Source organism: Canis aureus, chromosome 3 (assembly GCF_053574225.1).
Source record: "Canis aureus isolate CA01 chromosome 3, VMU_Caureus_v.1.0, whole genome shotgun sequence".
Lineage (NCBI taxonomy): Eukaryota > Metazoa > Chordata > Mammalia > Carnivora > Canidae > Canis > Canis aureus.
Window position 1 is genome coordinate 18,410,448 of NC_135613.1, and position 12,371 is coordinate 18,422,818.

General features: G+C 47.1%; 1 protein-coding gene, 1 long non-coding RNA gene and 1 pseudogene across 14 annotated transcripts in view; 1 reads left to right on the forward strand and 2 right to left on the reverse strand.

Annotated features, from left to right (window-relative positions):
• The window catches only part of LOC144310218 (uncharacterized), a 39,416-nt gene extending 33,033 nt beyond the window's left edge, over positions 1-6,383 (reverse strand). For 7 of the 9 annotated variants that reach the window (XR_013375918.1, XR_013375915.1, XR_013375916.1 and 4 more), the window contains exons 1-2: positions 5,957-6,381; positions 429-491 (exon numbers count right to left, since the gene is read on the reverse strand). This is a non-coding gene — a long non-coding RNA (uncharacterized LOC144310218). Of the gene's footprint in view, positions 1-428; positions 492-5,956 lie in introns of all 9 variants that reach the window. The other 2 variants (XR_013375919.1, XR_013375917.1) reach the window with 2 other exon arrangements.
• An 87-nt stretch (positions 6,384-6,470) lies between these two features.
• GAN (gigaxonin) overlaps positions 6,471-12,371 on the forward strand; it is a 60,551-nt gene continuing 54,650 nt past the window's right edge. Inside the window, exon 1 of one of the 5 annotated variants that reach the window (XM_077890957.1) lies at positions 6,471-6,697. In XM_077890957.1, the coding sequence (XP_077747083.1) occupies positions 6,531-6,697 (167 nt within the window). In that variant the 5' untranslated portion in view covers positions 6,471-6,530. Of the gene's footprint in view, positions 6,698-7,156; positions 7,404-8,161; positions 8,297-12,371 lie in introns of those variants that run through there. The other 4 variants (XM_077890961.1, XM_077890960.1, XM_077890959.1 and 1 more) reach the window with 4 other exon arrangements.
• Positions 10,358-11,678, reverse strand: LOC144311585 (small ribosomal subunit protein eS21 pseudogene; annotated as a pseudogene).

The following is a 12,371-nucleotide window of genomic DNA, read 5'->3' on the forward strand; positions in this document are numbered from 1 at the left end:
CACGCGGAAAGTGCTTACTTGGGATTCTTTCTCTCCTGCCTTCTGCCCACCCACGCTCTACGTAAATAAATCAAATCTTTAAAAAAGAGAGAAAAGAAGCTAATCATTCCTGAGATGGGCAAGGATGCAACTGAAAACCAGGATTAGGATGGAGGCGGCAGCGACAACCAACCTAACACTTAGCATTTACTGAGCACTGACCACAAGCCAGGCCCTGTTGTCACCACTTCACTGGGGTCCTTTCCTTTAATCCTCCTGACCGCTCTGTGAAGTTACTCTGGCTCTGCCAAGTTACAGACTGCAGTAACTTCCCCAGGGTCTCCAAGGGTCGCAGAAAGAGGGCAGGCAGGTACGAAATCCAATGAATTAAAGGAATTCAGATGACATGAGACATTTGAACAGGTCTGAGGAGCAGATGGATTACTTACACAATGCAAATTCTGCAGGATACACGAGTTCATTGTACACTCAGCAGTGTATTGACCAAAATCCTAGGAAAAGAGCAGAAACTGAGTATTTTTTTTTATGTTTTCAGGTATTTAAACATATAATACCTAAACTACATTTAAAGGGTACGATGTGCAAAAGGGTGTGGCTTGAAGGGGGAAGGTAAGGTTCTTGCACGGAACTTGGTTTGAAAGTAGTTATTAGGACACCCTATGCCCAGAGCTGTTATACTGTGACCTCCTAAGATCTGGGAAGTTTCATTTTGCATCCTTTGGGTCACTCTTGATAATTCATCTTCCTCTACGTTGGCAATGTCAGGTCAGACAGCAAGGGATGAAAAGGTTCAGGGAGGTTGCCCTGCCTTCCCCCCACCTTCCTTCTTTACATTTCTTTCTTTTGATAAGTGTATATTTATTACACACATAATATATTCCATGCATCATTTTAGAGGCTGAGGATACAGTGACGAATAAAATAGGAAGCTCCTACCAGGCCTCATGAAACCCGTATGATAGTCAGAGGAAACATACAATAAACAAACATATATAACTAAAGGTAGTCTAAAGGTAGTGATCAAATGCACTGAGGAAGAATGAAATTAGCTAAATGGAGGGCTTTCGGAGGAGTTGATGTTTAAGCTCTGATCTAAGTAGAATGAAAGACAAGCTATGAGAACACGAGGAAGGAGACTTCCAGGCCCAGAAATCAGCCAGCGCAAAGGCTGGTTGAGGCTTGGTTGAAAAGCAAAAAGAACCATCCTGGTCAGTGCACACTGAGGGAGAGGAGAGTGGGAGGAAATGAGGTCGCAGAGGAAATAAAGTTCACATAGGGCTTCATAAGCCACAGGGAAGTCATTTTGCACTGAGAAGCAACTTGATCTGATTAGCTTATAGGGAGAAAGAACTCATAAGGGGGCAAGAGAAAAAGCAAGGAGACCAACTGGGAGGCCATTGCTAAAGTCTAGGTAGGGGGCATTGATTAGTGGCTCTATCAGGGTGGTACTCCCAGAGGCTGTAAGATGAGGCTGGATTCAGGAGACTGTCTGCAGGAAGAACTGCAAGGTTTGCTGGTAAGAAGGGTGTGAGAGAAAGAGGTCAAGGATGTCCCTAATGTCCTCCAGTCCTTCAGTCCATCAATGAACGATGCTTCCACTGATTTGGGGAATGATTAGGTTTAAGGGGTAAACCACGAGTTGAATTTCTGACATGTTAGTTGCAGATAGCTGTTAGATACTCACTTGGAGTTGTTAGCAAGCTCTTGCTTGGTGTTCAGTGAGGGAATTGTAGAAAACATCTGACAGACATCTTACGGACAGAAAAAAATCTCAGTTCTCCCTAGTTACTAACACTTACTCGGCAAATACTTCTTGAGTACCTACGGTGTGTAGGTGCTGGGGAGTACAGCGTGCATTTGGTCAGAAACAGTCACTATCTTCATTACAACTTAATTAGTTCACTGGTTTCTGAGACACTTCTCTGAATATTATGTAAATATATGAAATCAACTCTCAAAAGTTATAAATACTCAGATGCTCTCTGACTCAGCAATTTGGAAGAGCTTAGATTTTCCGAAAGGAGCTATATATAGATTTGGACAAATGACAGATTTACCCATAAAATATGCGAAGACCGCCTTAAAATGAATCAGAAGAGACTGTCTCAACCAAATTAATGTTTACAAAGAGTCAACCTAGTGTAATGGAAAAGCTTACAGGGCTGGAAGGCAGAAGCTCCGGGCCTGTGTGTTCTGTTTCAACGAGATCACATGTATGACCTTGACTGAGTCCTTGACTCATCTTGCATCAGTTTTCTCTTCAATAAATTGAATCTGAGAGTCAATGTTTTCTAAAAAGCCTCCAAACTATTAAGTTCTTTCTTTGCATTATTTCTCTTGCAGGACTCTCATTCCTCTTTCCAACATTTATTAAAAAACAAAACCCCAAACTCCAAGGTGATTCTTCTCTTCTATGAGGGCTCATTTTTCAAAGCAAAACAAAGCTGTTTTTTTTCCTTTTTTGCAACTGGAAAATTTTTTTGACCGTAAAAATGATCCATGATCACAAAAGCACAGAGAGTAGGAAGTCTCTACAATGATACCACTGAGGTAATTATGTCTGTTTTCACCATCATTGTATCTGCAACGTGTCATATGGCAGATGCTGAATATTTGTTGAATGAATGACCATTTCTAATACCTTGTGAACATCCTTTTTAGTCTTCAGATCAGAAAAGGAGAAGGAGAAGAAAAAGAAGGAGGAGGAGAAGAAAATCCTTTCTCTGGGGGGTTGTTTAGCCACTAGAGTCACCAGAGACTGAAACAGTTGGGAGCCTACTGGATCTCAAATTACTGGTTTCACAACAGCTGAGATCTGAAATCTATGTCATGTAGGGAAACAATAACACCAAATACATCATTCTGATGGCTGTAAACAGTATCAAGGGTGGCTCAGTTTGAGCAACAACAAGAAAGGCTACAAAACAGTCCAAGGTCTGACCAGGAGTGGCTCCTGTAGCTGATGGGAGGGCAGGCTCTGCCCCACAGATCCTTCCTCCCACGCTCGGGCCCTCATCTTTCCTTCCCTACAGCACCAGGATGAGTTTTCTTGGGGCACCTGAGCTGACCTCAGCACTTTATTGCAAACCTAGCATCTTTTTGATTGTTAACTCCCCTCTCAGGAAACCAAGATGATTTTCGGATTACCTCTGGAAATGAATTAAAGCCAGAACCTGGCTGCACACCCATGGTGCATCTTTTTCTCCCAAATGGAAGGAGTGGCTAATGTTAAAAACTGAGACATTTGACATGTGGACATGAATTTTACAGATCTCTTGAAAAATCACTGGATTTGGCGGCACCACTACCCATTATCCCATGAAGCAATCAGCTAGAGCCAAGGGGGAGCCTCCTGCTCTAGAGTGTTCCTCAGCTCCGTCATCCCCCAATCCCACTGTTACATCCTGCTTACTGTGCTCATTTACCCAACTTGCTACCTCTAATTATGCAAAAGCACTCAAGTGGCATCTATTAAGTACCAGGCACTGTGCAAGTTCCTTGGAACACTGAGTGAACACAACACAGCTCTTACCTTGGAGAAGCTCTTGCAAACTAGCTTAGGAACTGGCTAATTACAGTGCAGTAAGGGCAGCATGGAGAGCAGAAACATGACATAGCCCAGGGACTCTCCCATGAGAGGCTGCCCAGATTCCTTGAAGGTCATGTTTGAGCTTGGTTTTGAAGGATGAGTTACTCTGGCGAGTGGGCAACTGGGAAATATTGCAAATAGTGGGGCTGTTTGAAAGCATATATAAGGTCTGCTGATCAGCCGCCTGGTGCACAGGTGACCCTCAGAGCCAGCAACTACCTTTTTGCTGATCAGTGCAGGTCTGTCTACAGCTCTCTGCCTGGGTGTCCCCTGATAATCAGAAAATCATCTTGGTTTCCTGAAAGAGAGTTGACAAAAGGATGCTAGGTTTGCAATAAAGTGTTGAGGTCAGCTCAGGTGCCCCAAGAAAACTCATCCTGGTGCTGTAGGGAAGGAAAGAAGAGGGCCCAAGTGTGGGAGGAAGGATCTGTGGGGCAGAGCCTGCCCCTTCCTTCCTTCTGTCAAAATGCCAGAGACGGTTCACCTCTACCAGGAAGAGCCTACCTGACTAATCCCCAGTCACCTCTGGTTATTTCAACTGAGGTAACACTCCCATTCCGGGGAAACTGGTCACCTGAGGGTGATTCTGTTATTTGAACTTTGTTTTGTTTTGGAACCTCCTGAGAGCTGAAGAGTCGACCAGCATTCCATGCAATTAATAAGTATTTACCAAATATCTATATTGTATATAAAATACTATTTCTCTGTCATGTACGTCATTTTTGACCCCAACAAGCGAGTTGGGAATGAAGACAAAAACTAAAAACAGACGATAAAATTCAGAAAACATTTATTAAGTGCCTGGTATTCACAATTTTGTTGGTCCTTCTTCATCCATCCAACGTTCAGTGAGCACTTCTAAGGCCCGGCACTGTGCTTTGCACCTGGAAATTGAGCCACTAAAATATACAAGCTAGCCGCGGACATGGATACATAAACCCATTTATAATGAGTTACCGGTCAGAGCAATGTTCAAAGCACAGCAACATCTTGAAGAGAGATGTGTTGACTGCCCCCAGGGTACTAGGCAGGTAGCACGGAGAAGATTAAGTTTGAGCCGCTTATCTTGTTTTTGTTTCTTTTTTGCTTTTTTTTTTTTTTTTTTTTGCTTTTTTGCTTTTATTGTGACATTTTACAACATACACAAAAAATACAGAGACTAGTACAATGAAACTCCATGAACCCACAACCCGCTTTGGCAATTAGTAACTCATCAGCACTTCCGATTCATCCATACCCTCCCCTGCTTCCCTCCATCCCTTCATTTTGTTTTGAAGCCAATCCTAGACATCTTTATCGTTTCACCCATAAATGCTGAGCGGAGTTTGAAGAAGGAACTGGGAAAGTCTAGAGCTTCCACTACTAACTTCCTTTCCCCCATCTATTCCTCTGCAGAGGACTCTGCCATAGGCATATACTCTTCCTCCTGCAGTGACTCCAAAGCCTTCGCTATTGGACTTCTCTGGTTGGCTGAAGGAAAAGACTGAACTGATCCAGTGAAAACCCCCTCCTACCTTCTCTGAAAGGCTGACCATTCCTGGGGTCCTGGGTTCTAACTGCTAAATCTTCAGAAGAATTGCCAATTCTTTAAGAGCTTATTAGTTGTACAAACCAACTGATGTTTGTGCAATCAGGTTGTACAAACAACCTAGTGTTTGTCCAGGATGGTGGTCACGTCCCACATTTCCGTGTGCCCTCAACCTCCAGGGAAACCTCAGGCCAGCGCTGCTTCCTGTCACAACCCTGGTCTTAGTCGCATCTGAACAGCTGGCACCCTCCACACCGCTGCCATTTCCTATCCGTCTGGAAGGTACCAACATCCCAGCACTTACCCAGTCCTGGGCTCCCTCACAGTTGTTTTGTTTTGTTTTGTTTTGTTTTGAAGGCACGTGGGTGGCTCAGTGGTTAGCGTCAGCCTCCGGCCCAGGGCGTGACCCCGGGGTCCCGGGGTCCTGGGATCGCGTCCCGCATCCGGCTCCCCGCAGGGAGCCTGCTTCTCCCTCCGCTTGTGCCTCTGCCTCCCTTTCTCTGTCTCTCATTAATAAAATCTTTTAAAACCTAAATAAGTAAAGCCACCCACTGTTATCCACGTCCACAGCATCCCTCAATTTAGGACGCCGGCGCCCTCAAGTCTTGCACTATCTAGGCATCCTTCTCCTTTAGCACCATCCTCCTCCTGCTCTCGCCTCCACTGGGTGATCTTCACAAACACCCTGCTGAAAGCCCTTTCAGAGTCCCCAACCCCTGCGGGGACAAGGCCAACCCCCGTCACCGCGGATCAGGAGGCTCCGCAAAACACGGGCCTGTGGGTTACCTCTCGGCCCCGCCCGCCGCCTCTCCTCCGCAGCCTGCGGCCAAGTGCTCTACCTGAGGGCCCGGTTTCTCGGGTCTCTGCGCTTCTCTCATCAGGGCCGCGCCGCCGCTCACACGAAGTCAGCCGCTTCACTTTGCAGATGGAGAAACTGGGGATGGGCACCTTACCACGGCCACGCAGCGGAAGAGCCGAGGCTCGGACGCAGACGCCCGGCGCCAGAGGCCGCGGGCCCAGCCGCACAGCCCCGGGCGCCCGCACGCCCCGCGCCTCAGCCGCGAGCGCTCCGGGCCGCCGCCCGCCCCTCGGCGGCGCCCCCCGCGCGTCCCCAGGAAGAGCGAGGCTTCTGATTGGCCGCCTCCGGCGACCCCCGGCGAGAGGGCGGGACCGACGGCGCGGGGGCGTCGCGGAGAAATGACGCAACGCCGCGACTCCTTAAAGGCGCCGGCCCCTTGCGCCGCGGATGGCGCAGGCGCGTTCCGGGGGCTCCCGCTTGGTCTCCGAGCGCTGAGAGCCGGGCCGGACGGGCGCGCGCGCGCGGGCTGGGCAGGCGGGGAGCGCGCCGGCCGCGGGCAGCTCGAGGGGTCCGGCGGGGCGGCGGGGCCAGTCCGCCGACGACCCGGCGCCGCGATGGCCGAGGGCAGCGCCGTGTCCGACCCTCAGCACGCCGCGCGTCTGCTGCGAGCCCTCAGCTCGTTCCGCGAGGAGTCCCGCTTCTGCGACGCGCACCTGGTCCTCGACGGGGAGGAGATCCCGGTGCAGAAGAACATCCTGGCGGCCGCCAGCCCGTACATCAGGTGAGGAGGGGCCGCGCCGCCCGGAGCCCCCGGCCCCTCCCCTCCCCGCCCCGCCGCCCGCTGCCCGCTGCCCGCTGCCCGCTGGGCGCCGCGTCCCTCCGGGGCCCCGGGGCCGCCCCTGAGCTGCGGTCACCCTCGGGCCGGGCCTGTGCCCGCCGGAGCGCCCCCGGAGCCCGGGCCGCAGCCCTCCCGCGCTCCCTGCCGCGCCGCCCGCCGCCCGCCGCCCGCCCGGGCCTCCGAGCTGCCCGGGCCCCCCGGACGCCGTCCTCGGCCGGCCCGGGACCCGCACCCGCGGGCGGGCAGGGCGGAGCCTCGCCCGGGCCTGGCCCTCGAGCGCGGCTGAAGTTTGCCGGCCGCTCGCCTCCGCCTCGCGTCGTGGGCCGGGCGGGCGCGGCGGACCGGGTCGGGCCGGGCGCGCCCCTCCCGCTGGGGAGCCAGACAGGCGCTTCCTCGCCGGCCCGGGGCGCCGGGAAACCCCGCGGGGTCCTCTCCCCGGAGCGGCGGTCCGACCCCCGAGGCCCGCGTTCTCGCCGGACGAGCCTTCTCTTCACTTGCGGTGGGAGCTGCGCTGAGAAGCAGGGCTGGGCGGTAGGCACACGTCGGAGTAAGCGCAGCTAATTTTAGAGCACTTACTGTCGTTCTCAGGATGCGGTTACAGGCGAGGATCCTGAGATTCTAGAGACTCAGAGGGCATTTTAAAACTCAGGTAAAACAAAGCTTGACCTGATATGCTCGCCCAACTTAACCGGGTTAATTGAGGTTGGTAAGATCGTGCCTAACCAAGCCTATCAGATCTTGCGGGGAAGCTATTATTTTCTTACAGCAACTTTCTTGCAAACTGGGTTGCTCTTTTAATAAAAGAAAGAAAAAAAAAAAAAAGCCTAAAGCTGGAGAAACTGTCCACTAAGCTGGTTAAATATAGACTAATAGTAGAGACTGTCAGTAGAATCGACAGATCAGAGAAAGCAAAATGATGTGCACCGTGTTTTTAGTGCTGTGTCCCGGCCCAATACAGCGCCCAAACTCCCATTTGCAGTTTTGCATTATCTCTGCCAAGTCACAAGCAGTGCAGGCGCCCTTGGAACTTCTCCTGACTGCCTCCTGCAAATCCGCTTGCACTCTTTGTGGAGTTAAAGGGGGAGCGGAGAGAGTCTTAGTATGGAATTTGGATTGCCAGTAGGATAGCCCGCTCCTAGCTGCCAGTTCAGAGGTTTGAGCAATCGATGTCAAATCGGAATCAGCAGGTCGGAGTCTTCCCTGTATCCATAGTATTCTCTGTTTGGGGAAACACTTTGGACACGTTATTGTTGTAGTCCTGTAGGAGGCATCCAGCAGGCTCAAAAGAAAATTACAAATCACCACGCCCATGCTTTCTATCTCCTTTCCACGCTTCAATTTTCTCCATACCTCTTATCACTGTAATGTGCTCTGTATTTTACTCATTGACTTTGTCCATCTTCCCCAACCACAGTGTAAGCTCTGTGAGGCCAGGAATTTTTCTTTTGTCCATTACTGTATCCCTGGCAGCCAGAAAGAACGGAGCCTCGTGGTTCAGCGGATGTGTTGAATGCGTGATTGCCTGCCCTTCTTCTCCAGCAGGTTGGACATTAGACGATTGGCTCTGTTATATTTCATTTCAGATGCTCAGTTATCCCTAATTGAGAAGAGCCCTAGACCTATTTTCTCCTTCCAGCTTTTTTGCTTTTATGGCTGTGAGCTGTTGGCAGATGACTTACTCTTGACTTCAGCTCACTTGTCTGATAAACGAGAGAGACAATGTGGCTTCATCTCATTTAATCTTTGACCTTCGCAGGAATATGTAATAGTGCTTTGAACTCCTCCAGGTGAGCACATGGGTCTCCAAAGTTAGTGGTGGTATTCCCTGCTGTATATGCTGTATTAGGAAAGGTGTAGTATCCACTTGTGACAGGTGGCAAATCATGAGAATATTTAGTAATGTCAAATGTTACTTACTTATAATAGCAGTAACTAAGGCGTGAAATGTTACCAAAGTGGCTAAGCTGGAAGGGACTTTAGATCTTCTCTGGTCTGATCCTGTTACTTTTCAAATAGGGAAATGGGGCTCAGTGGGCCTTAGTGATCTGTATTATGATGAAGTTAGTAGTGCTTAGTGGATGAACTCAGATCAGACTCCAAGTTACTGACGCCTCATCTTCTACTGTAGCCATACCAAGTTACGACCTTAACTCATACTTAACTATTTTTTCTGTAAACTCTACTGTCAGTCGATTCACAATGTTGTAATTTAAATGCTTATCAAGTGCTTTTATATACTGTCTCATTTTCATTTTCACTTTCAACCATCTTGTTTTGTAGGTAGGGTGGATATTTTTTGACCTTTTATAGATAAACATGAATCAGCCAATATAGGTTTTTTTTGCCAGTGACCGATTAATTATTTTAGGTTTATTTGTAGACGTGGTAAAATGTTCTTGATGTCTTGGTTATCTTTTAAAATGATCAATCTCAAGACTACTTCAAAGTAATTTGACTGATCTGTATTACTACCTAGAAATAAACTGTTTAATAATATTTGACACCTATGATTTTGGGCTTTTATCTTTATCTGTTTTGTTTGAAAGGAACTCTAAAGAATTATGTTGAAACAAAATGAATTCGCATGTTCTAGCACTTGATATTTCTTTCCCTTTTGAAGCTTAAGCATTTAGGTCTGTGGTGTCATTAATCTATCTGGAGTGGGTGTTCCAAAGTTTGGTAGTCTCTGAAATTTTATAAACATTTGAATTTTGTTTATTTAATGGCATTAGGTAATCTAGTTTAAGTAACTATCCTAAGAAGCATAAAGTTGTATGATTTAGAAACTGTTATATATTGCTTCTCAATGCTCAACAAAGGGAACCAATACAGCTTTGTCAGAGTAGGAATTAAAGCAGTTAGCTTGGTATACTTTCTACTTAATATAGAAAAGCTTTTTAACCTAACTTATTGGTTTGATCTTTTCCTGTGCTTTATCTTTGGTTTAGGATTTATTTTTCCGCCTGATAGTCTTAGCTATCATACACTAGAAAGACTTTCAGAATAAAAGGGAAGAAACAGAAAATTTGTGTAGAGTACGTGTCATGCAGCGTCAGGATACAGATGATGCTGAAAGGCAGGACCTTCCCTTGTCCATCATTAAGCTCAGTAAGTGGGATGCTGCTTTCACAGTACTCCCTCTACCCAGCTTTTCCTCATTCTGATCTCTGAATGATGTTTTCCTTTGGTTTGTTGGGTAAACTAAATCTAAATGTAGCCGATGACCTCTAAGGGTGGCAAAATTGAATTCGTTGATATAATGACCCACAGAATCTTTCCTTTCTCAGCAACCCTGAGACCTTCTGGGAAAGATTCCCTGAGGCTTATAGGAAATTTCCCTTTCTCTTGAATATTGCAAAGTTTGCTTTGCTTCATGTCTGAGGCTCTTCTGATTCTGGCACAATCCCATTGATCTGATACAGAGTTCAGACTCTTTTGTGAGCTGTGGTTCTTTGGGAATAAGATATGTGAAAAGGATTTGCAGAGAACTGCTGCATGAATCTGCGGGGCCATGTGCAGGTTCCTGTCTTTTATTCACTCTCTTTTGGGGAGAGAGGTGCTATTTATTTATGACATATATTCCACATCCATGATCCTCTCCAGTCAGAAGTTTTTTGAAACGATGCCATCAGCCTTGGCCAGTTGGAGAATGGAGTCGTCTGATTCACCCAACCTGTTAATGCCCTCCCAGATAGCATTGGTTTTAAACTGGCTGTTGAGCTTGCCTGTCACCTTGTCAGCCTCAACTACATTTACTTGCATGGATGCGTGGTCCTTATAGCTGACAAAGTAGTTGCTGGCGGAACATTGCCACAGCATGGACAGGTACACAAACTTGCCTGCATCCTTCTGCACATCGAGGATGTGCCTACTGTCACCTCCACGAACATGGACCCAAAAAAGCCTCTATTCATTTTGAGAATTTCATTTTTTTTTTCCCTAGAGGATCTATTGGAACATTAATGTATTTAGCATTTCCTGGAGCTAAAGTCCAGGAGAGTAAAGGGAAGAAAGAGTTTCAAGATTTTTAGATCCCTTGAATCAGAGAACAGTAAGAATGGCAGTTTGTCCCCCTTCCTTATTTTTTTCAGACAAAGCTGGTCTTGCAAGGGTGGAGTAGAGACATTGGGCCCAGAATCCAGCCTACATTGTTTTGGACTGCATTTCTGGGATTTGGTTTCCTCATCTGCAAAGTGAGGTTAGCCAGGCCCCATGAATGGCAGATCCCCTTTAAGTCTGAATTGTGCAGCTCCATGGTATTTTTGTTTTGCTCTGTGTGTATATGTTGTGGAGAGGGGGTCTGTTTCTGTTCTTACAGCTTTATTGTATCATTTAAAGTTGTGTTGTGCATTGACATTAAAGCATTTCCTTTGCCCTGTCATACAGGATTTGGTTGGGTATTCTATATAAACCCAGCCTCGTAGAGCTGTTCTGTAACAAGCATTTACTTTATGCTATTAATCTGGATGTATTCCAAGGCCTAATTATCGATGAGTCTGTTTTGCCATTTAAATCTAAACTTTGACTCATAGATGATGCTGATGAACTACTTATGGAGACTAATATGATCTCTGTCGGAAGTCCAAGTTTCAGAACAGCATAGAAATTGTCATCATCCTTTCTTTGGGCACCTGAAACCTGTCCTGTGCTTGATAGGCCCTAAGGTCCATTAGTTGTCTACTGTGTGCAGAGCATGCTGCTAGTACCCAAGTCCCTTTTCTGAGACTTACGCTTTGAGTTTGAGGTCCCTTGCATGCAGCTGCTCCTAACTGTCATGGGATTGTGAATGGTGACTGTAGCCTGTTTAGTTGCTTAGTTAGTGCCCAAGGGTTCAGCTAGAAGAAGCTTCTGTTCTGAGACTCTTAACTGAATCTTGAGTGTTCTTCAATTCAAATGGTGACACCTGCCTCTTGCTCTTCTTCATGGTGATGGGAAATAAGTTGGGCCTGAATATCTTGTAATGGATCTGGGCCTTGTTTGTGTCTAGCCGCTGTAAGGCATCCCAAACAACTACTTCACAAAATAACATCTGTCCTGAAGGGCTTGCAGTCACATCACACAAAATGATTTTTTTCTTCTTCTCCTCTTTGTGTTTCTCCCACTTCTCCTTCCCTTTTTTTTTTTTTTAAGATTTTATTTATTTATTCATGAGAGACACACAGAGAAAGAGAGGTAGAGACACAGGCAGAGGGAGAAGCAGGCTCCACTCAGGGAGCCCGACTTGGGACTCGATCCTAGGTCTCCAGGATTCAGGCCCTGGGCTGAAGGCGGTGCTAAACTGCTGAGCCACCCGGGGCTGCCCTCTCCTTCCCTTTTTAGTGTTTGCATTTGTGTTTGATTCAACCCTGTGAGTTTTTCAGAACTGATACTAAAGTATGTTCTGTTTCAGAAGACCAAAGCAGTATTTTCTTTGGCTTCTAAGGAAACTAAACACTTGCGAGTTGGAGCTCCACATTTAACATAGATTACTCATTTCAGCCTAAAGGTATTTGTTTATTTATCTGAAACAGTGGTTCCTCCTGCTAGTAGCAATGAATGCTCTAAGTCTGGAGAGGTTTTTGGAAGGTTTCAAATGATGAAACAAATCAGTACTCATTACACTAATGAGTCTGACATA